The sequence below is a fragment of the Rutidosis leptorrhynchoides genome, chromosome 5 (assembly GCF_046630445.1).
Source record: "Rutidosis leptorrhynchoides isolate AG116_Rl617_1_P2 chromosome 5, CSIRO_AGI_Rlap_v1, whole genome shotgun sequence".
NCBI classification, from domain to species: Eukaryota; Viridiplantae; Streptophyta; class Magnoliopsida; order Asterales; family Asteraceae; genus Rutidosis; species Rutidosis leptorrhynchoides.
In genome coordinates, this window is record NC_092337.1 from 336,014,157 (window position 1) to 336,032,166 (window position 18,010).

The 18,010-nt window shown below is 39.4% G+C and overlaps 1 protein-coding gene across 2 annotated transcripts; it reads left to right on the forward strand.

Annotated features, from left to right (window-relative positions):
• The first annotated feature begins 8,186 nt into the window (after positions 1 to 8,186).
• Positions 8,187 to 11,815, forward strand: LOC139847233 (uncharacterized). 2 transcript variants are annotated; one of them, XM_071836886.1, is made up of 2 exons: positions 8,187 to 9,997; positions 11,482 to 11,815. In XM_071836886.1, exons 1-2 carry the CDS (start codon positions 8,235 to 8,237, stop codon positions 11,486 to 11,488), a joined length of 1,770 nt encoding a protein of 589 aa, XP_071692987.1. In that variant the 5' UTR covers positions 8,187 to 8,234; the 3' UTR covers positions 11,489 to 11,815. The 2 variants fall into 2 exon arrangements, with proteins under 2 accessions (XP_071692987.1, XP_071692988.1); XM_071836887.1 differs by lacking the exon at positions 11,482 to 11,815 and having other exon boundaries at positions 8,187 to 10,001.
• Positions 11,816 to 18,010: the final 6,195 nt, after the last annotated feature.

An 18,010-nucleotide genomic window follows, 5' to 3' on the forward strand; every position in this document is an offset into this window, starting at 1 on the left:
CGCGGATGGGGGTTTTGGTAGTCCCCGGGATTATGCTCTTGGTATCGGGTTGGATTGTAGAGTTCTAATCCGTCTAAAGAGATAAATGGGTCGAAACTGCTACTTTATTTGTAAAACGGGTCATTGTGAGCCCGGGGTTGTAAAACTTGTTTTTATGGTGGCAATATCTTAGTTTTACTTAATATGTCATATTGTGAAAATGGTTTCGTTGAAAAGTGTCGGGGAGCGAGTTTTTCGCTCGCGTGTAAACAAAAACTGATCAGTACTTTTTAGTTCATTGGGACGCCGTCCCAAATCCTTGGACGCCGTCCCAGTTGTAAAGGCTGGACGCCGTCCCGATTTCTGGACGCCGTCCAGATGGGCAGTCACAGAAATTTTTTTTGTGTCGTGTTTTTGGTAAATCAATGTTGGGTTGTTACAAGTGGTATCAGAGCATAGTCTAAGGGAATTAGGTGACCTTGGAGTAGGTACCTAGTCTTAGACTTATTGGCGGTTGTGCGTTATTTGCGGGACTTGTAGGAATACGGGTCAGATTGAGATTTGTTAGTACCTTAGAGTAGGTGACTAACTAGGACTAGTGCTTGTCCAATGTGGGATTATGTGGGGCCTTATTTCGTGAGTAAATTAGTGCCTTAGATTGCTAGTGCCTAATGTAAGTAGGCGAACTTGGACGTTGTTTTAGTGATAGTCACCTAGGTTGTAGGTTGACTTGTTGTTGCGGTGTACTTGTGTACATTTAGTATTTATATTGTATATAGGTATATATATATACAAGTATCTATTTCGTGCGGTGTCCTAGGGACGAATCTATTGGAGAGATTCGAATACTTGGCGGTTTGAGTGATCAAGTTCGCGGTAAGAACTTTGGTCATTCGGGTACTAGAAAATATCGCGTGTTATTTTGTGTGAATGTCGCGTCAGTCCGGGTAAAGTACTTTGCGTGACCATGTGAAAATGGTAAGGTACGCATTTGTAATAGTGACCGATCACCATTATTATGAAAGTGTATCTTGACATCAAGCATGACATGACGAGTACCGAACGGAGGAAACGTGGCATGGTTGGGGTAGATTCGAGATAAATGAGGAATCTTTATTGGTTCCTAGGTGATAGTTGTCTCGGGTGATGTGCTTGTAGTCACATCGGGTTCGTTGCGAGTCGAGAAGTGTTATGGTAGATTCGCTTAGTTAAGTGAGTGAGCAAACTCACGAGTTTGGTGCGTACTTAGTCACCCTATGTAGTGGGCGCACTATTAAGATTGTAATTGGTTTTAGTTACCCATCGTAACTAGGATGACCGATTTACGCTTGCGTGTATGCGACGAGGACTTGAATTCCGTAATGGAATGCGACAAGTCTAATGATTGTAGTTTTGAGTTACACTCGGTAGAGTGTGTGGGTAGAGAATCATGTTAGGATTCTAATTGTGAGTCGCCTTGGAATTGGCGAATCGAGGAGTCTTCGGGTCATTAAACTCATGGGAGTGGGACCCATATGATGATGTTTACGATAGTGTGTTGGTGTGTTGTGGATTATAGGGTAACATTCCTAACGGAATACCCCTGTCGTTGTGACTGTGCCGATAAGTGGAAGGGTGTAAGACTTGGTGTTCTCAAGCATCTCCTTAGTGTTAGATGAAGGGTTTCGTTAGGCTATATCGTTTTGGCCTTGTGAAAATTGCGGGTAGCGTGTGATCGCTAGGAACCTTCGATAAGACGATAAACCGTAAGGTTTGTCGGGTATGTATGACTTCGGGTCATTATTATAGAGAGACGGGTGACATCGGGTGTATGGAACCTAAAAATCGAGTTCTAAAACTTAGTAGGTTGTGGCGGGAGTCTGTATGACACTGCGTCAGGTGCCTTCTTATACCTGCTAGTGTGATGTTCAACTCCGATGATGGTGTGATCACTTTGTGCTTAGGGTGCCGGTGAGATACCCTTGGAAGCAGCGGAGATTATAATAGTGATCGACGGGTGATAGTAATACGACAGTTGCAAAAGTCGAAGTTTAAAAGCATTGTGATGAATACTTCTTATGAAGTGACGGGTGAGCAAATCTTGTTGCTCTTAAGTGATAGACGGGTAAAGATGACCGGTGAGCCGGTGACGGACTTAATGGTCGGTTAGTCCGAAGGGTTTTGATGAAGTGTTGATATTGTGGTGGACGCAATTATGGTGTCAGAATTGGTCACTCTTCTCCATGAGAGTGAGCAATTGTTGATAACGATCCGTCAAGTGGAAGGTCGGGTGATCTCGACTGAGAATCACGGATAAGTAAGCGGCGTGACATATGCCTAGGCTTAGAGGCATATGTAAGACTTTGGTCGAGTTTGCTTTTCGAACGATTAAGGTAGTTAGTTGTGAGTTGTGGGATGAAGGTGCGATTTCATCGCGTGTACGACGTCTCAAGTGATTGTGCATGTCGGCTCTGAGAGCCTAAAGCGAATTTGCGGTGAATTGATGTTTATGACCAACCGTGAGAATGGTCAGGTGTGACGTGGAATTACAATTCCGCGGGATGTTATCATCTTGGCGGTGAGAATAGGGAGATAAATCCTAAGTGGGGGAGTTTTTACTGCCGCCCGAGGAAAACTCCAGTGGTGTTATGTATAGTGAAATGTTGGAGCGTACCGTGCTAAGCCTCAATGGGTATTCGGAGCTCCTAACGAAGAAGAGTGACGGGTTGCTAATGTCGATTCGAGATCGTGCTTTACGATTGTGAGTTACAACTCGAGAATGTTATGCCTGAAGATTGTGATGATGGGATCGAAGGAAGTGTAAGACTTCCTATGTAAGGTGGTCGTGTAGTACCAATGTGCGGTATGAGACCAAATTTGAAGTTTGAGATTCCGGAGTGAGAGAATGAAGTTGTCATTGCGGGTGCTCCCGTAGTGAAAAATCTGGGTTGTCGTGAAACCCGGACAGTATAATTGAATGAGAACAAGTTCGATATCGTGACGAATATCGTATTTTCCCTGTCGGGAAACGCAATAGTGGAGATTGTCAGTGGATTATTCCACTTTATGGACGAATGTGAGGCGGAAAGTGTCGATTCTGATTGTCTCACATCGAGACACGTGGATGTTGTTTGTTTGCGAGAGTGTGTTCCCTAGTAATGCGACTGTTAGTTGCATTAAAATGTCGAGACCATCTTTAACGGACGGTCTAGGTAGGAAGGTCCACCCGGCGTGGTGAATATTTTTGTAGATCGTGTGGCGAATTGCGGAATTTTGTGATGATAATTCGCCTTGACGGGATTCTAGTATATGATTAGTCTCCATGCTAGTACTAGGAATCCGTCTGGTGTGGTTGTGTCGTAGGGTTTAGAGGAGGAACCCTCGTCGAGTTTTGATGTTTTGCTCATCACATGGTGTATTATTGTTGTCCTGGATTAATCCAGTGACGGATTGGTAGTGTGCGGATGGACTGATTGAGTGATATGGTTACGGACGTAGCTTGTGGCGAGTTGTAGCTGAGAGAACTTGAAGGTATATGTAGTGATTTTCGTATTTTCCTATATGGAAACTCTGGACGTTGAGTGTATGAGATATCGTTTATTGCGGTAGTGCACGCTAGTGATTATTAGCGTGTGGTTAGATCTTCGGATTTGTAGAAGATGTTATGGATGTCGGGCTTGGTTGTGTTTCGCAAGATCGTGAGGCGTGATGACGATGTTTGTCGGCAAATTGTTCTACTCTTAGGACGATTGTGAAGTGTATGGTATGAGTTTGGATACTCGGCGTAGGAGCAACGGTTACGGTTGTTTCGACTCGTGGGTTGATTACCCAATATTGAGGTATTATGATGCGTTAGTGCACGAAGCGAGGATTCGGATGAGTTTACTACTTGTGTGACTCCGCGTTGGAAGAGGAAATGTTCGTGGGAGAAGTGCTTAACTTCTAGTGTTTGTGCGGATCACGAGGACGTGATCCAATTTAAGTAGGGGAGAGTTGTAACACCCGTTTTTCAGTTACACGTTATTTCGAGCGTCATTCGAAATACGAGGCATGTAAGTGTATATTTGGATCCCAAATAAAGTTGGAGTTGATGTTCTAAAACCTTACCATTGGATAGTAAATCTCATTACGTTTCCAACGATATTTGATTCGTCGAAAACGGAGTTACGGTTTGAAAGTTACGACCAAAACAATTTCAGTTTCAGACTCAGTTCATTGGGACTCCGTCCAGACTTTAGGACGCCGTCCAACAATGAAGGTTAGGACGCCGTCCAAACTTTTTGGACGCCGCCCAGAAGGCCTGACAGGCCAGCAGCTGTATTTTAAAGGTTTTAAAAGAGGGTATTTGAGTCTTTTCACTTGGGGGTCGATTTTGAGCCATTAAAACTGATCCACTCTCATTCTTATCCCCATTTCACCTTCTCAAACACTCTCATCAAACCCTAATGAGAGAGAGAGGTTCTAGCGAGAGAGAGTTGGGGATTTGGAGAAGAAGAAGTGTGATTCGGGTCCGGTCTCAAAAGTTAAAGTTGTTCACCTCGTTCACGGCTACGTGGTGGTAGTGTTGGTAAGCTCTAAATCCGAATTTCTTTGTTAAGATTATTGTTTGAGTTAAAGTTTGTGCTAGTTAGAGTTATAACCCATTTATTGTGAAGTTTGGGGGTTTTTGGGGAAGATTCATGTATGTAAGCTCGAATTGGTGACTTAGGGCTTCAATTGATGGAATTGTTAGTTTGGACCTTGCATATGTTAGTTAAACCTTAGAACACTTGTGTTGACTTGATTTTTGGGTGTAAACCCTAATCTAGGTCAAAATGGGTCGAATGGGTATTTTGGGTCAAGTAAGCTTGATTCGGTGTCAAACTAAGTTATGGGTCAAGATTTGATGAACCAAGTATATAAATGTTTGATTCAAGTGTTAAATGGTATTTTGGAAAGTTAGTCACTAGCCGTTAGTGATTAAAGATGTTTTTGGGACTTATGTCAAAATAGGTTGACTTAGATGGGTCAAATTTGGTAATGACTTTAATTTTGGATTAATTGGATGATAAGCAATTTTGGTTAAGACCTAGATTAGTTTAAATGGTGTCAAATATAATTTTGGTTAAATTGTACTTGTTGGATGGGTCGGAATTACCACCCGTAGTGGTAATTGGTGAAGTCCACTTTATGTGTCTAAATGGCCGGTTTGTGGTGATAGGTGTAAACCCTTGGTTAAGGGTGTTGAAGTCGAATTCTCTCGTAGAGAATGTATGTTGATTGTTTGTATATCTATATGCGTTATTATAGGTAAAAGGTTTGCTCGGTTGCTTTTGGAGGCGATTTACGTTTATGACTTGTGCGGGCAATTCGAGGTGAGTGGAATAATTATATGTGTAGGTATATAATGTATCTATTTGTTGTAGCGTGAAAGGTGTAGTGTCGAGGTGCTAAGACACCATGTTTCACGTGAAGAGTGTAGCATCGAGGTGTTAAGATGTCACTCGGGTGTAGCATCGAGGTGTTAAGATGCCACCTAGGAGTGTAGTGTCGAGGTGTTAAGACACCACTCCGTAAAATAATGAGTGTTGCATCGAGGTTTTAAGATGCCACTCGGGGTGATGTGCCGAGGTGTTAAGGTGCCACCCTAGGGGTTAGTGGTGCGAGGTGTTAAGTGCCCTAACGGATGTTATGAACACCGATGGCGTTTTCGCGAGCGCCGTTCCCTTGTACTATTGGTCGACCATGGTTATTTGTGTTGTAGCGTAAGCATATTATATTTGTTCATATTATATATGCTTTCGTTATGCTAGCTTGATTATTGGAGGTTATAGCTTGTAATTGTGATGATAAGCTAATCGTGTTGCTAGCATGTATGCGGTATGTGTGTAAGTGTTTGCAAGTAGGTATATTATATATGTATGTGCATAATTATTGCATTCACTAAGCCTAGGCTTACCCCTCTCGTTGTTTACCTTTTTACAGGTATTGTGTTATTGATGCTAGCTAGTTGATTAGACTAGACGTGCAGGAGCGGTTGGGCTTGATGGGGTAGCTTTCGGATAATTGGACGCGGATGGGGGTTTTGGTAGTCCCCGGGATTATGCTCTTGGTATCGGGTTGGGTTGTAGAGTTCTAATCCGTCTAAAGAGATAAATGGGTCGAAACTGCTACTTTATTTGTAAAACGGGTCATTGTGAGCCCGGGGTTGTAAAACTTGTTTTTATGGTGGCAATATCTTAGTTTTACTTAATATGTCATATTGTGAAAATGGTTTCGTTGAAAAGTGTCGGGGAGCGAGTTTTTCGCTCGCGTGTAAACAAAAACTGATCAGTACTTTTTAGTTCATTGGGACGCCGTCCCAAATCCTTGGACGCCGTCCCAGTTGTAAAGGCTGGACGCCGTCCCGATTTCTGGACGCCGTCCAGATGGGCAGTCACAAAATTTTTTTTTGTGTCGTGTTTTTGGTAAATCAATGTTGGGTTGTTACATTGATGGTCACGGATAATAAGAGTGGTGAGGTTGATATCTCACTTTGTGTATGAATGTGTAATATAAATATATGTAATGTAATATTCCTGTGAAAGAACGAATCCAAAAACAGTAATATTAAATTAATAATATAATGATAATGATAATATATAATATAATATTAATTCTCAATCACTAAATTTAGTACAGTAATCAAGTGGATATGAATTCAAAAAGGAAACAGTCCAGCCATCGGATGAATTGGATTATTCTACCGACAGTTTTTCCCGGATATTATATCGTACTCCGTCGTAAATCAGTGGCGGATAACAGTGTTCAGAAAAATACCAAATTTTTATATTAACTATATTTATTTATTTCGGTCTTTTAGGATGTAAAATAAATCATAAAAAGTTGATTAATTATTAGCGCTCAGTCCCAAGTAAAAAGTACAGAGTATTATTATCAAAATATATTCTAAATATATTTTAATAAAGCTATAATTTCTATAACTCATTTTCGGATCACCGTTTATTTTTAAAATCACATAAGTTTATTTTTAACTTGTTTAATATCGATCAAATGACAATTGAGCGTTACGGTCGATTACAAAATAAGTTCGAAACCCTATATAAATATTCTATATACTTTATTTATATGTATATATATACTTTTTAAATAATAATTATCTTAATATCCTATTTTTATTTTATTTTACATAATTAATTTTAATAACACAACATATAATATTTACAATTATATTTCTAATTATATATATATATATATATATATATATATATATATATATATATATATATATATATATATATATAATACATACATATATATTTACAATTAATTGTTCGTAAATCGTCGAAAATTGTAGAAGGTCAAATAAATTCATGAAAACAGTTCAAAATTTTTGAGACTCAACATTACAGACTTTCCTTATCGTGTCGAAAATATTAAATCATATATAGATGTGGTTAAAAATAAGTCGAAATTTTCCGGGTCGTGACAGATTACATTTGTTTACAAGCGTCTACGTTCGAAAGATGTTGATTCACCGATATTTTTTTATAGTTGTTTAGGGTCTTTAATTATCTATTTAACTAGTTATGCTTGCTAAAGTAGTTTTATTTACATATTTATATACTTGCTTCCTCTTTTATATATTTTCTTATCTTATTCCATTTTAGCAATTGTTCATTCAAACGCTAATATTTTTTGTGTATCTAATTGTTAACATAATCTAAACAATACGACTTTAATATTTACATTCACTTAAAACCTTAAACATAACATTCAACTGTATCGTGCGGGTTAAATTTTTTCAAGACCACCGTTCAACTCGAAAAAGTCTCACGAACCCAACGGGACTAACTATACGCGAAACAGACACTTTTTAAAAAACGCTTAACACAACGACAACTCGTATCTTTCTGTTCGCCGCAAGTTAAATTTTTCCGACAGTAATGTTACACTCGAAAAAAATTTTATGAACAAAACGAAACTAACTACGTTCGAAACGGACACTTTTTGAAAAACGCTTAAGACAACGACATCTAAAACGGCGCTTAAAATATGAGCCGTTTTCCCCTCTGTAAATACACAACGCTACGTTAAATATGAATAACCGACCGAAAGCCCATGCCGCATCGCACGAGCCGGATCCGGACTAGTTTGTGGGTAACTAAGTCCTAAAAAATAATATTAAAAAAACAACCGACTTAGGCTATACTTTAGGCAGCAGATATCACTGACCCCGTAAAGATTTATCGGATTTAAATTTCTAGGGTTTCTATCGTCCACTTCCATTCAAAATCATGGATCTTTTACAAGCATACAAAGACAAAGATGCCGACGACGGTGCCGATCATCCGATGTCCGACAACTCATCACCGGACTCATCACCACCACGTCACTCAATTGTCTCAAAATCCGCCGCCCCTAAAGTCGACGACACCATGCTCTCCCTAACCGTCGCCGATGCAATCGCCAACAAAACCCTAACCAAACCACTCGATCCAACACAACACATTGTTTCCTTCAATCCGACCTACGATCAGCTCTGGGCACCAATTCAAGGTCCTGCACATCCCTACGCTAAAGACGGCATCGCTCAAGGTATGCGTAATCATAAATTAGGGTTTGTAGAAAACGCTTCAATTGATACGTTTGTGTTTGATGAACAATATAATACTTTTTATAAATACGGTTATGCTGCTGATCCGTCTGCTTCTGCTGGATATAATTACGTTGGTGATTTGGATGCGTTGAAACAACACGATGCGATTTCGGTGTATAATATACCGCAACACGAGCAGAAAAAGCGTAAGCTTGAGAAAAAGAAGGAGGCTTTGGAGAACGAAGGAGGTGATGGTGAAGATGTTGATACGGAAGAGGTTGAAAATCCGGCAACTGACGCGTGGTTGATTAAGAATCGAAAGAGTCCGTGGGCTGGGAAAAAGGAGGGTTTGCAGGGTGAATTGAGTGAAGAACAGAAAAAGTATGCTGAAGAGTATGCGAAAAAGAAAGGCGAAGAACGAGACGGGAATAAAGAAAAAGGCGAGTTTTTATCGGATAAAAGTACGTTTCATGGTAAAGAGGAGAAGGATTATCAAGGTAGGTCATGGATTGCACCACCTAAAGATGCAAAAGCAACTAATGATCATTGTTATATACCGAAAAGATTGGTGCATACGTGGAGTGGGCATACGAAGGGTGTTTCTGCGATTAGGTTTTTCCCTAAACATGGGCATTTGATTTTGTCTGCTGGGATGGATTGTAAGGTGAAGATTTGGGATGTTGTTAATTCGGGGAAATGTATGAGGACTTACATGGGACATTCAAAGGCGGTTCGTGATATATCGTTTTGTAATGATGGGTCTAAGTTTCTAACTGCTGGGTATGATAAGAATATTAAGTATTGGGATACTGAAACAGGGCAGGTGATATCGACTTTTTCGACTGGGAAGGTACCGTATGTGGTTAAGTTGAATCCGGATGATGATAAACAGAAAATACTTTTGGCAGGTATGAGTGATAAGAAGATTGTTCAGTGGGATATTAATACGGGGCAAATCACTCAGGAGTATGATCAACATTTGGGTGCAGTGAATACAATCACATTTGTTGATAATAACAGAAGGTTTGTTACATCTAGTGATGACAAATCGCTTCGTGTATGGGAGTTTGGTATTCCTGTTGTTATAAAGTATATAAGTGAGCCGCATATGCATTCGATGCCTGCAATTTCACTTCATCCTAATGGGAATTGGTTGGCTGCACAAAGTTTGGATAATCAGATTTTGATATATAGCACTAGGGAAAGGTTTCAGCTTAATAAGAAAAAGAGGTTTGCTGGGCATATTGCGGCTGGGTATGCTTGTCAAGTGAACTTTTCACCTGATGGTCGGTTTGTTATGTCTGGAGACGGTGAAGGTAAATGCTGGTTTTGGGATTGGAAGACTTGTAAAGTTTTTAAGACACTAAAGTGTCATGATGGAGTGTGTATTGGTGCTGAATGGCATCCTTTGGAACAAAGTAAAGTTGCTACGTGTGGATGGGATGGCTTGATCAAGTACTGGTAAGTATTGTCATTGTTGCTTATCAATTTTACTTATTTATCTGTAAATGTTCAGTATTTGAAATTGACGTTATGGTTAGTAGTTTCTTTTTAGTTTTGTTTGTAGAGGCTGCACTTAGGGAGATCATTAGAGATTTTATGTAGCAATAGGACTAACATCACTATAGTACCAGACTGGATTCTAACTTACAATGTGGACTAAAGAACTTTAAAAGGCTAGCATTTGTGAGTTTGTAACAAAGATTTCATAAAGCTGTAAGCAACTCTCAAGGTATTTTTTTTTATGCATTAGAAAGATTTGAGGATCTCTAGACTTTCCGAAAATCTGTTAATTAATGCTGTTTCTCTGGTATTTGGACTAAGAATATTGTAAATGTTATAGTTTTGAAAGTCAGAAAGAACCATAACCAAGGTGGCCTAGTGGTAAGTATACCTGGCAAATGGGTCAGGTTGGGTTGGTCTGGTAACGGGTTAAAACGGTTTTTGGTTGAAATGGGTCATGGGTCAAAAGGGTCAGATTTTTAATGGGTCAGGTTGGGTAACGGGTCAAAACGGGTCATAGGTCAAATGCGTCCAAACGGATCATATACTTTTACATTTTCTTTTTTACGTTTATATTTACGTTTTACTTTTATATTTACGTTTTACGTTTATACTTTTACATTTGATTTTTACATTTATGATTACGTTTGACTGATGCAACTTGTTATGATCTTTATGGACCCATTTGATCTATCCATATTTCTTGAGCTTTAGGAATTGATACTCACTTGACATGTTCTTTTATATTTTATATTTTGTATAGGACCCAACAGGTTGGAGGGAAACCCGTTGGATCTTTTTTCAAGTTTTGATTTACATTGCCAGGCTTGATTTTTCTCAAGACCCAGTTGACCCAAAAGCTTTACCCAATTTGACTCAAATTTGAGAGTATGGGTCTCAATTGCCGGGCATAGTAACATAAAGCAATTGGTTTAAAAAGAGTATCTTATCATTATAAGTCTTGTTAGGTTGATTCTGAGGGTGTTTTAGTGGGGTTGAATGCAAGTTACTTATCATCTATCATGTACCATCACTATTACATAGTGTGATTTCATCAATTCTCTGCCAGCTTTAATCTGATTTGCAGTATGATGTGCCCACATGTTTCAGATGATCCCCTTATTCCTTAGTTAATTTTATGTTGAATCGTGTGATCAGTTTAACTACTTCAAGTCAAAGGTAGACGAAAAGGGATAACTTATCACCTCGAGTAGAAATTATCTATTATATAGTTCCAAATCTTGAAAATGTAGATACAAGGACCTTACTCTTAATTTTTGAACAACCTTTTTGCTTCTTATTCTAAAGAAACTTATCACTATTCATGACATAAACACACACTCCGTAGTATTTTCTTTCTATATTTACTTGTGTAAACATGCTAAAATAACTAGAAGTCCTTAGTGCGTTTCACTAAATTGTGTTATTTGTGTGGCTTGCAGGGACTAAAGCTGTAGTGCAAGATTGTTTGAGCTGTAAACGGGAATCCAGAGTTTTGGAAAGGTACACTAATGTCTCTGCTGTGAACAGTGATGGTCTTGGATATCAAAGTTGTATGCTATGGACCTGTATCATTCGTATAGCTGAGGCATGTCGTTATAGGAACATATGGTAACTTGTATTTTACTTGAACTTCCCATCATCTTTTGTATGGTTTCCGCAATCAGAAGATATTAGTTTTGTGCCATTTTTATATTATGCTACAGCATTTGATATCCTTTCGTTTGCAACTCACTTGTGTGTAACATCCCGCATTTTTCCGTTAAATTATTTTAACGCCCGTCTTTTTCTTTTTAAATAATATCCTTCGTGTCTAGATTCGTATCCTTTGTTAAGTAACATTTTAAATATTCTCGTTATCGGATTTTAATATCTCCCGTACTCCCGTGAAATTTAAAATAATTCGTTCGGTTATTTCCCGCACCCGATTCATAGTTGAGGGACCAAACTTGCCAAGGGTTCAAACCTTTGACTAGGTCAAAGGGTCAAACCCTTTCCACCCTTTCATTATCACCTCCTCCATTTTATTACTTCCTCCATTTTCTCTCTAACTCCAAACACAAAGATTCATCATCCATTTATGATCTAGCGGGTATTTTGCAAAACAAATTACATATTTGAGCTCCTTACAACTTCCTCTTCGTTTTGGTACCAACTTCATCTCATTTGGGTAACATTTCTAAAACACTAGATTTCTTTAAATTCGTGTTCTTGACTTATAAAGTAGTTAATTAGTGTCTATGGCTCATTGTGATGTCGTGTATGTAATTTGTATGCTCGATTTGTTGTTTTTGGTGTAACTAGTTCATTATGAAAATTGCTTGCTAAATCTTTGATTTTGGATGATTAAAAGTTGTTTAATTGTTAAAGTTCATGTATTAAATGTGTTACTAGCGTCATTAGCTTCAATTTGATGTGTAGGTTGATTAAGAAAACTTCAAAAACATGATTATTGATTTTGAGATGTTTGACTAGGGTTTGATAGTTCTTGACATGAATTTTTGGATGCTTGAATGCCATGAAATGTTAATTGTTAGTGTTTAGTAGTAATGTATGCTTCATTACCTTCAAAACGGCATATCACATGTGTGAATTGGATTCCCGAAACTTAAAATGCATTTGATGAACTTGAAACTTTGAAAATGGATTCTTAATGATCACTTGACGGAAAATCGGTTATTGAAATTGATGTTTTTGTTTGATGAAACGTGTTTAGTTGTTTTCCTTGTCAAATTACCTTTCCAACGATATATAGTATGCATTTTGGATGTTTTCGGTTCATAAAATATGTTAATATGAGTTTTGGTTCGTGACTTGGTCTATTTTTCTGCAAACAGCAAAAATTCCAGGTATGCGCGCCGTGCAACCTCAGCGCGCCGCGCAAAACAGAAATCCCAGATATTTGCCCCCTTTAGTTGAGTTCTGACCCGGATTTACACTAGGGTGCGGGCCGCGCAACCCATAGCGCGCCGCGCATATGCCCAGCTCATTTTTGTTTTTATTTTTCCTTTCACAAAATGTTTCCCGCTTAACAGTAACTCCGATTAACATGAAACTTGGCCATTCTGCTCATAAATGATTTCTCATCATGGGAAAATTGTCGGATACCCGACCCCGTTGAAACTTGACTTTGACCAAGTTTGACTTTTAGTCAAACTTAACCAAACAATTATACGATCGTTCTAACATGCTTAATTACTTGTATCGTGCATGAAACTTGACTAATTGATTCACATGCTACATAATCGAGTCGTAACGAGCCATAGGACTAATTGAACATCTTTGACCGTTTGTGTTTACCGTTATTGATATAACCTATATGTTTAGGTCAAGACTAGCTTTGTCTTTGCACGCGTTTACTTGTTGAAGTACTTTATTAACTCTTGCACGCAAGGTGAGATCATAGTCCCACTTTTTACTCATTTGAACTTACTTTTGGGATGAGAAAACATAAACGATTCTTTTGAACTAAGTGAACACAAGAACGGGAAAACAAACATTCTACATACGAGTTTAGAACAAAATCCTCAATTCAATTATCATTAGTTACATTTGCAGGGTGTAAGTGTAGGCGTGAACTTATGTTGTATGGCCATATGGGTTTGACAACCCTCATCTTTGACGGTTCGCTACCGTCTACGGATGAAATATATTTTCGGAAAACAGTGTTGTTCTAGCACTAATTAATGGGGTATTCAACGGACGGAATGTTAAGCTTTGATAATTGGGTGCTCGTGAATATTAACTTTAGAATGTATTACTATTATTTCAACTTTGCAAACCTTGTGGTTCGACTTACTTACTTTTACTCACTTACTTACTTAAACCTATGATTTCACCAACGTTTTTCGTTGACAGATTTCTATGTTTTTCTCAGGGCTTGCACGATATGTGAAACATGCTTCCGCTCACTATTTGATACTTGCATTGGATGTCGAGTATACATGCATTTCATGGAGCGTCTTTGACTTTACTTTAAACCGTGTCGCCTAGATTTCATTTGTACTTATAACCTTGTAACTTAACCTATGGTTGAACTATTCTTGTAAACTTTGAAAACAATCTTTATTTTGAAATGAAGGCGACATATTTTGGTCAAACGTTGTCATAAAGACTTATGACCAGGTAATGGGACCCACGTAGACGACGCCGTCACTTGACGATTTGTCGGGGTCGCTACAAGTGGTATCAGAGCTTTGGTTGTAGGGATTTGGAGTTCATTTATGTCCACCCCGAGTCATAGGGTACATAGGTGAATCTAGACTACAACCGGCATATAGACTGAAGTAGGAATTACTTGACTATTTGTGCATTTATACTCGAACTCTTCTATCATATCTAACTCGTATTCGATCTTGATCTTACGTTGATAAATTTTGTTGACGCGCCACCTTGACTTTATAAAGTAATGTTAAATGCACATGTAAATCAGGGTAATATAATTTCCGGGATTATATTACGGTGATTCACATGGACGTTCCGACATTATGACGTAAAGAATTTAAGGCGAGTCAAGGAAAAATTTCCTCTCTATCCTTATTCCATACTCCGGTTAGTATTGTTGAAAATACTAACCAACGATATTCTTGTGTCATGAAGGAACAATGGCTCACCAAGGTCAACACAATACTCCTCTCGAAACCCTAGAACAAGCTCTTCAACGAATGATAACCACCGCCGTGGGTACGGCCGTGGCCGATCACTTTTCTAACAACAACAATCATGGAGCCGGTAATTCAATCGAAGGTTGCTCCTACAAGAACTTCATGAAGTACAATCCTCCCACTTTCGATGGAACCGGGGGACCGGTTACTCTCACCCGATGGTTTGAACAAATGGAGACCGTTTTTAACACAAGCGGTTGTCAAGACCAAGATAAGGTCAAGTTTTCCACCCTCACTTTCACCGGTATTGCTCTCTCATGGTGGAACACGTATGTACGATTAGTGGGAAGCGATGAAGCCCACACACTCTCTTGGACCGAATTAAGAGAAAGAATGATCACCGAATACTTCCCGCGCGACGAGACTCGAAGGCTCGAACAGGGTCTAAGGAATTTAAAAACGGTCGGAAATGACCTCGAAGCTTATAATCAACGGTTTATCGAACTAGTCTCAATGTGTCCAAATCTCACGACTCCCGAATCCCTAAGGGTCGAACTTTACATGGATGGCCTCCCTAAGAGCATTCAACACGGGGTAATAATATCCCAACCCCCTAACCTACAAGAGGCTTTAACAACGGCCCGCCAAACTTTAGGAACGACGAATGAAATGAAAGCACCGACACCAATGGTCGAGAGCCACCCGAGTAACAACAAAAGGAAATGGGAAGCCTCGCAACCAAGCAACCACAACAATAATAACATCTCCAAGAAACCTTTCACCCTCGGCCGCAAGAAGGGGTACGCCGGAAATCTACCTTATTGTAACAAGTGTCGCAAACATCATTTTGGTGAGTGTGGCAAACCATTTTGCATCAAGTGTCACCGAAGTGGCCATGTGGCCCATGCCTGTAAGAGTACCGCTACCGTCGCTCGAAAGGAGCCCAATGCGCCCACGACGGGTGTTTGCTTTGAATGTGGCCAACCGGGTCATTTTAGGAGTGCATGCCCAAATAAGAAAATCAACCCCAACGCACGCCGTTGAACTTTCAACATCAACGCCTAGGATGCCCGAGACGACGATGGACTAGTCACGGGTACGTTTCTTCACAACAAACCGTATATTTCATACTTATTCGATTCGATTACCGCTAGACGTTTTACAACCGAGACTTTGACCTGTACTCTTTACATTTCACCTTTTTCCCTAGATACTACTTAGACGATTTAAGTGACTAACGGAAAGATATTGTGTGCCTATAAATTTTATCGGAGGATATGCGTTAAGAAATTGGACTCGGCACCTATAGAACTAAGGAACTCAAAACCTATTCATTAAGGAGAAATTGCTTCCCTACAATTTTGTGTAGATTATTGTGAACTAAGAAATTTTCGGTTGAAACCGATACCCTCTCCCTCGCATCCATGACCTCATGATTAATTGCATGAATCCCGTATGTTCCAAATCGACCTCCGTTCCGGTTATCATCAATTGGGGGTTAAGGGAGACGATGTCTCCTAAGCCATTTTTTTTCCGAACTCGCAACGTTAGTTGTAAATCTCTCTTAGTACCGTTTGATTTATTTAGGACTCCGTCCGTATTCATGAACCTCCTAAACCACGTATACAACTTATCTAGACAAATCTGTTATCGTATTTATAGATGACATCTTAACTTATTCAAGTAAAGAAGGAAAACGAACAACATCACCATCTTACGCTCGAACTTTTGAGAAAAGAGCAACTCTATACCAAATTCTCCGAGTGGGAATTTTTGTTGAACGAAGTCCAATTTTTCTAGACCATGACGTTAATGGTCAAGGCATTACAATCAATCTCGAAATCAAGCCACATGTAATCAGGAAACTCTCCCAACTCAGACTTGTATTCGTAAAATCTTAGATCTCGCCTGTTATCACCGAAAATTCATTTCTGACTTTTCTCGTGTTACACGACTTTAACCTCGTTAACTCACTAAGGAAAACTTTAAACCTCTCCGTGTTCGAACCTTGAACGTAATTTTGCATGCAAACCTTTCTAGCTAAATTCGTATAGCACATAACGGAACTCAATATGGAAATAATTCTACTTAAACGCCCGAAAGGCATACTCTCTCGACTCGAAATCAACGGAACTGAAATTCGTTATTTTTGCACGAAGAATTCGAATACATAATTGTTGATCCGATCAACTTTTCTCGTCATCACGTACCACACTACGTACCTCTGTTATTCCACCGTTACCGTCTGATATTACTGAAACTTAAGATAACCCGCAATCCAAGGATACATCACTCTTATTTGACATAACGTCCTTGTGTTTCTGATAATCGGCCAACTACTATTCAACCCCGAACTATACAACTACGTGTACTATCTCGATTTTCTTTCAAACTTCAACTTTTGACAACTAGATGCACAATACTGCGACCTTGAGATGTAAACTCATCCTATTCTAAGACCTCATTTCACTCCTATCTTTATCGCTCGCACTTCCGTTTAAGGAAACTCCTTGTGACATTTCTCCATGGATAGAGAAACTCCTCATATTACCTTAACATTCGCCACGAGGGTGAATAGTCCTAACGAACATATTTCGAACCCTAACTGACTTGTTCAAACATATCTTAAGAGATTCTATTCCAGTACGGTGTATCTTCGTCATTTATCCTGTATCGAAATACTCGTTTCACTTCTAGTGTTACAAGAAACCTTGGGAACTCGCTTAGACACATGTACCGCGTATCTCCCACAACCGACGAACCGAGCAAACGTACGATTCAATCTTGGAAAGACATGTTACAGACTAGTATTGTTACCTTTAGTAGTTCCTCTTACAACGACAGCTATCACTCGTATATTAACGCCGCACCTCCGAAACCCTATATGACCGCAAATGTCATACCCCTGTTCATTTAACCAAAGCATGTGGCAAGCAAATCACCGAATCCGAACCCCATCAAGAAACAACAATTGAGATCGTTCAAGTCCGAGAAGGGCTCGAGATGACCCGTAGTCGCCAGAAGAGTTATACCAAACTTAGATGAAAACCTCACAAATCCCAGTGTGTAACCACGTAATATTGAGAACCTGCACCTTGGAAGGGTGTAATCCGTTTCGGGAATCAGGGAAAGTTAAACCCGCGACATGTTAACCCTTTTGAAACCTTGGGGCGTATTGGAACCGCTTCCTACCGTTTAGAACTTCCGACTCAATTAAGTTTCCGTTTACCCTACATTTCGTGTAACAAACTTAGAAACGTGTCCTGCGGAACAGGAACGTGCAATCCTGCTAGATACATCAACTATCGATGACAAACTACTCTTCATAGGAAAACCAGTTGAAACCAGGGATCGTAAAAAACCAAAC

Bases quoted from the DNA above. Each gene is read 5' to 3' on its own strand.
- LOC139847233 (XM_071836886.1), top strand. From the start codon at position 8,235: ATGGATCTTTTACAAGCATACAAAGACAAAGATGCCGACGACGGTGCC.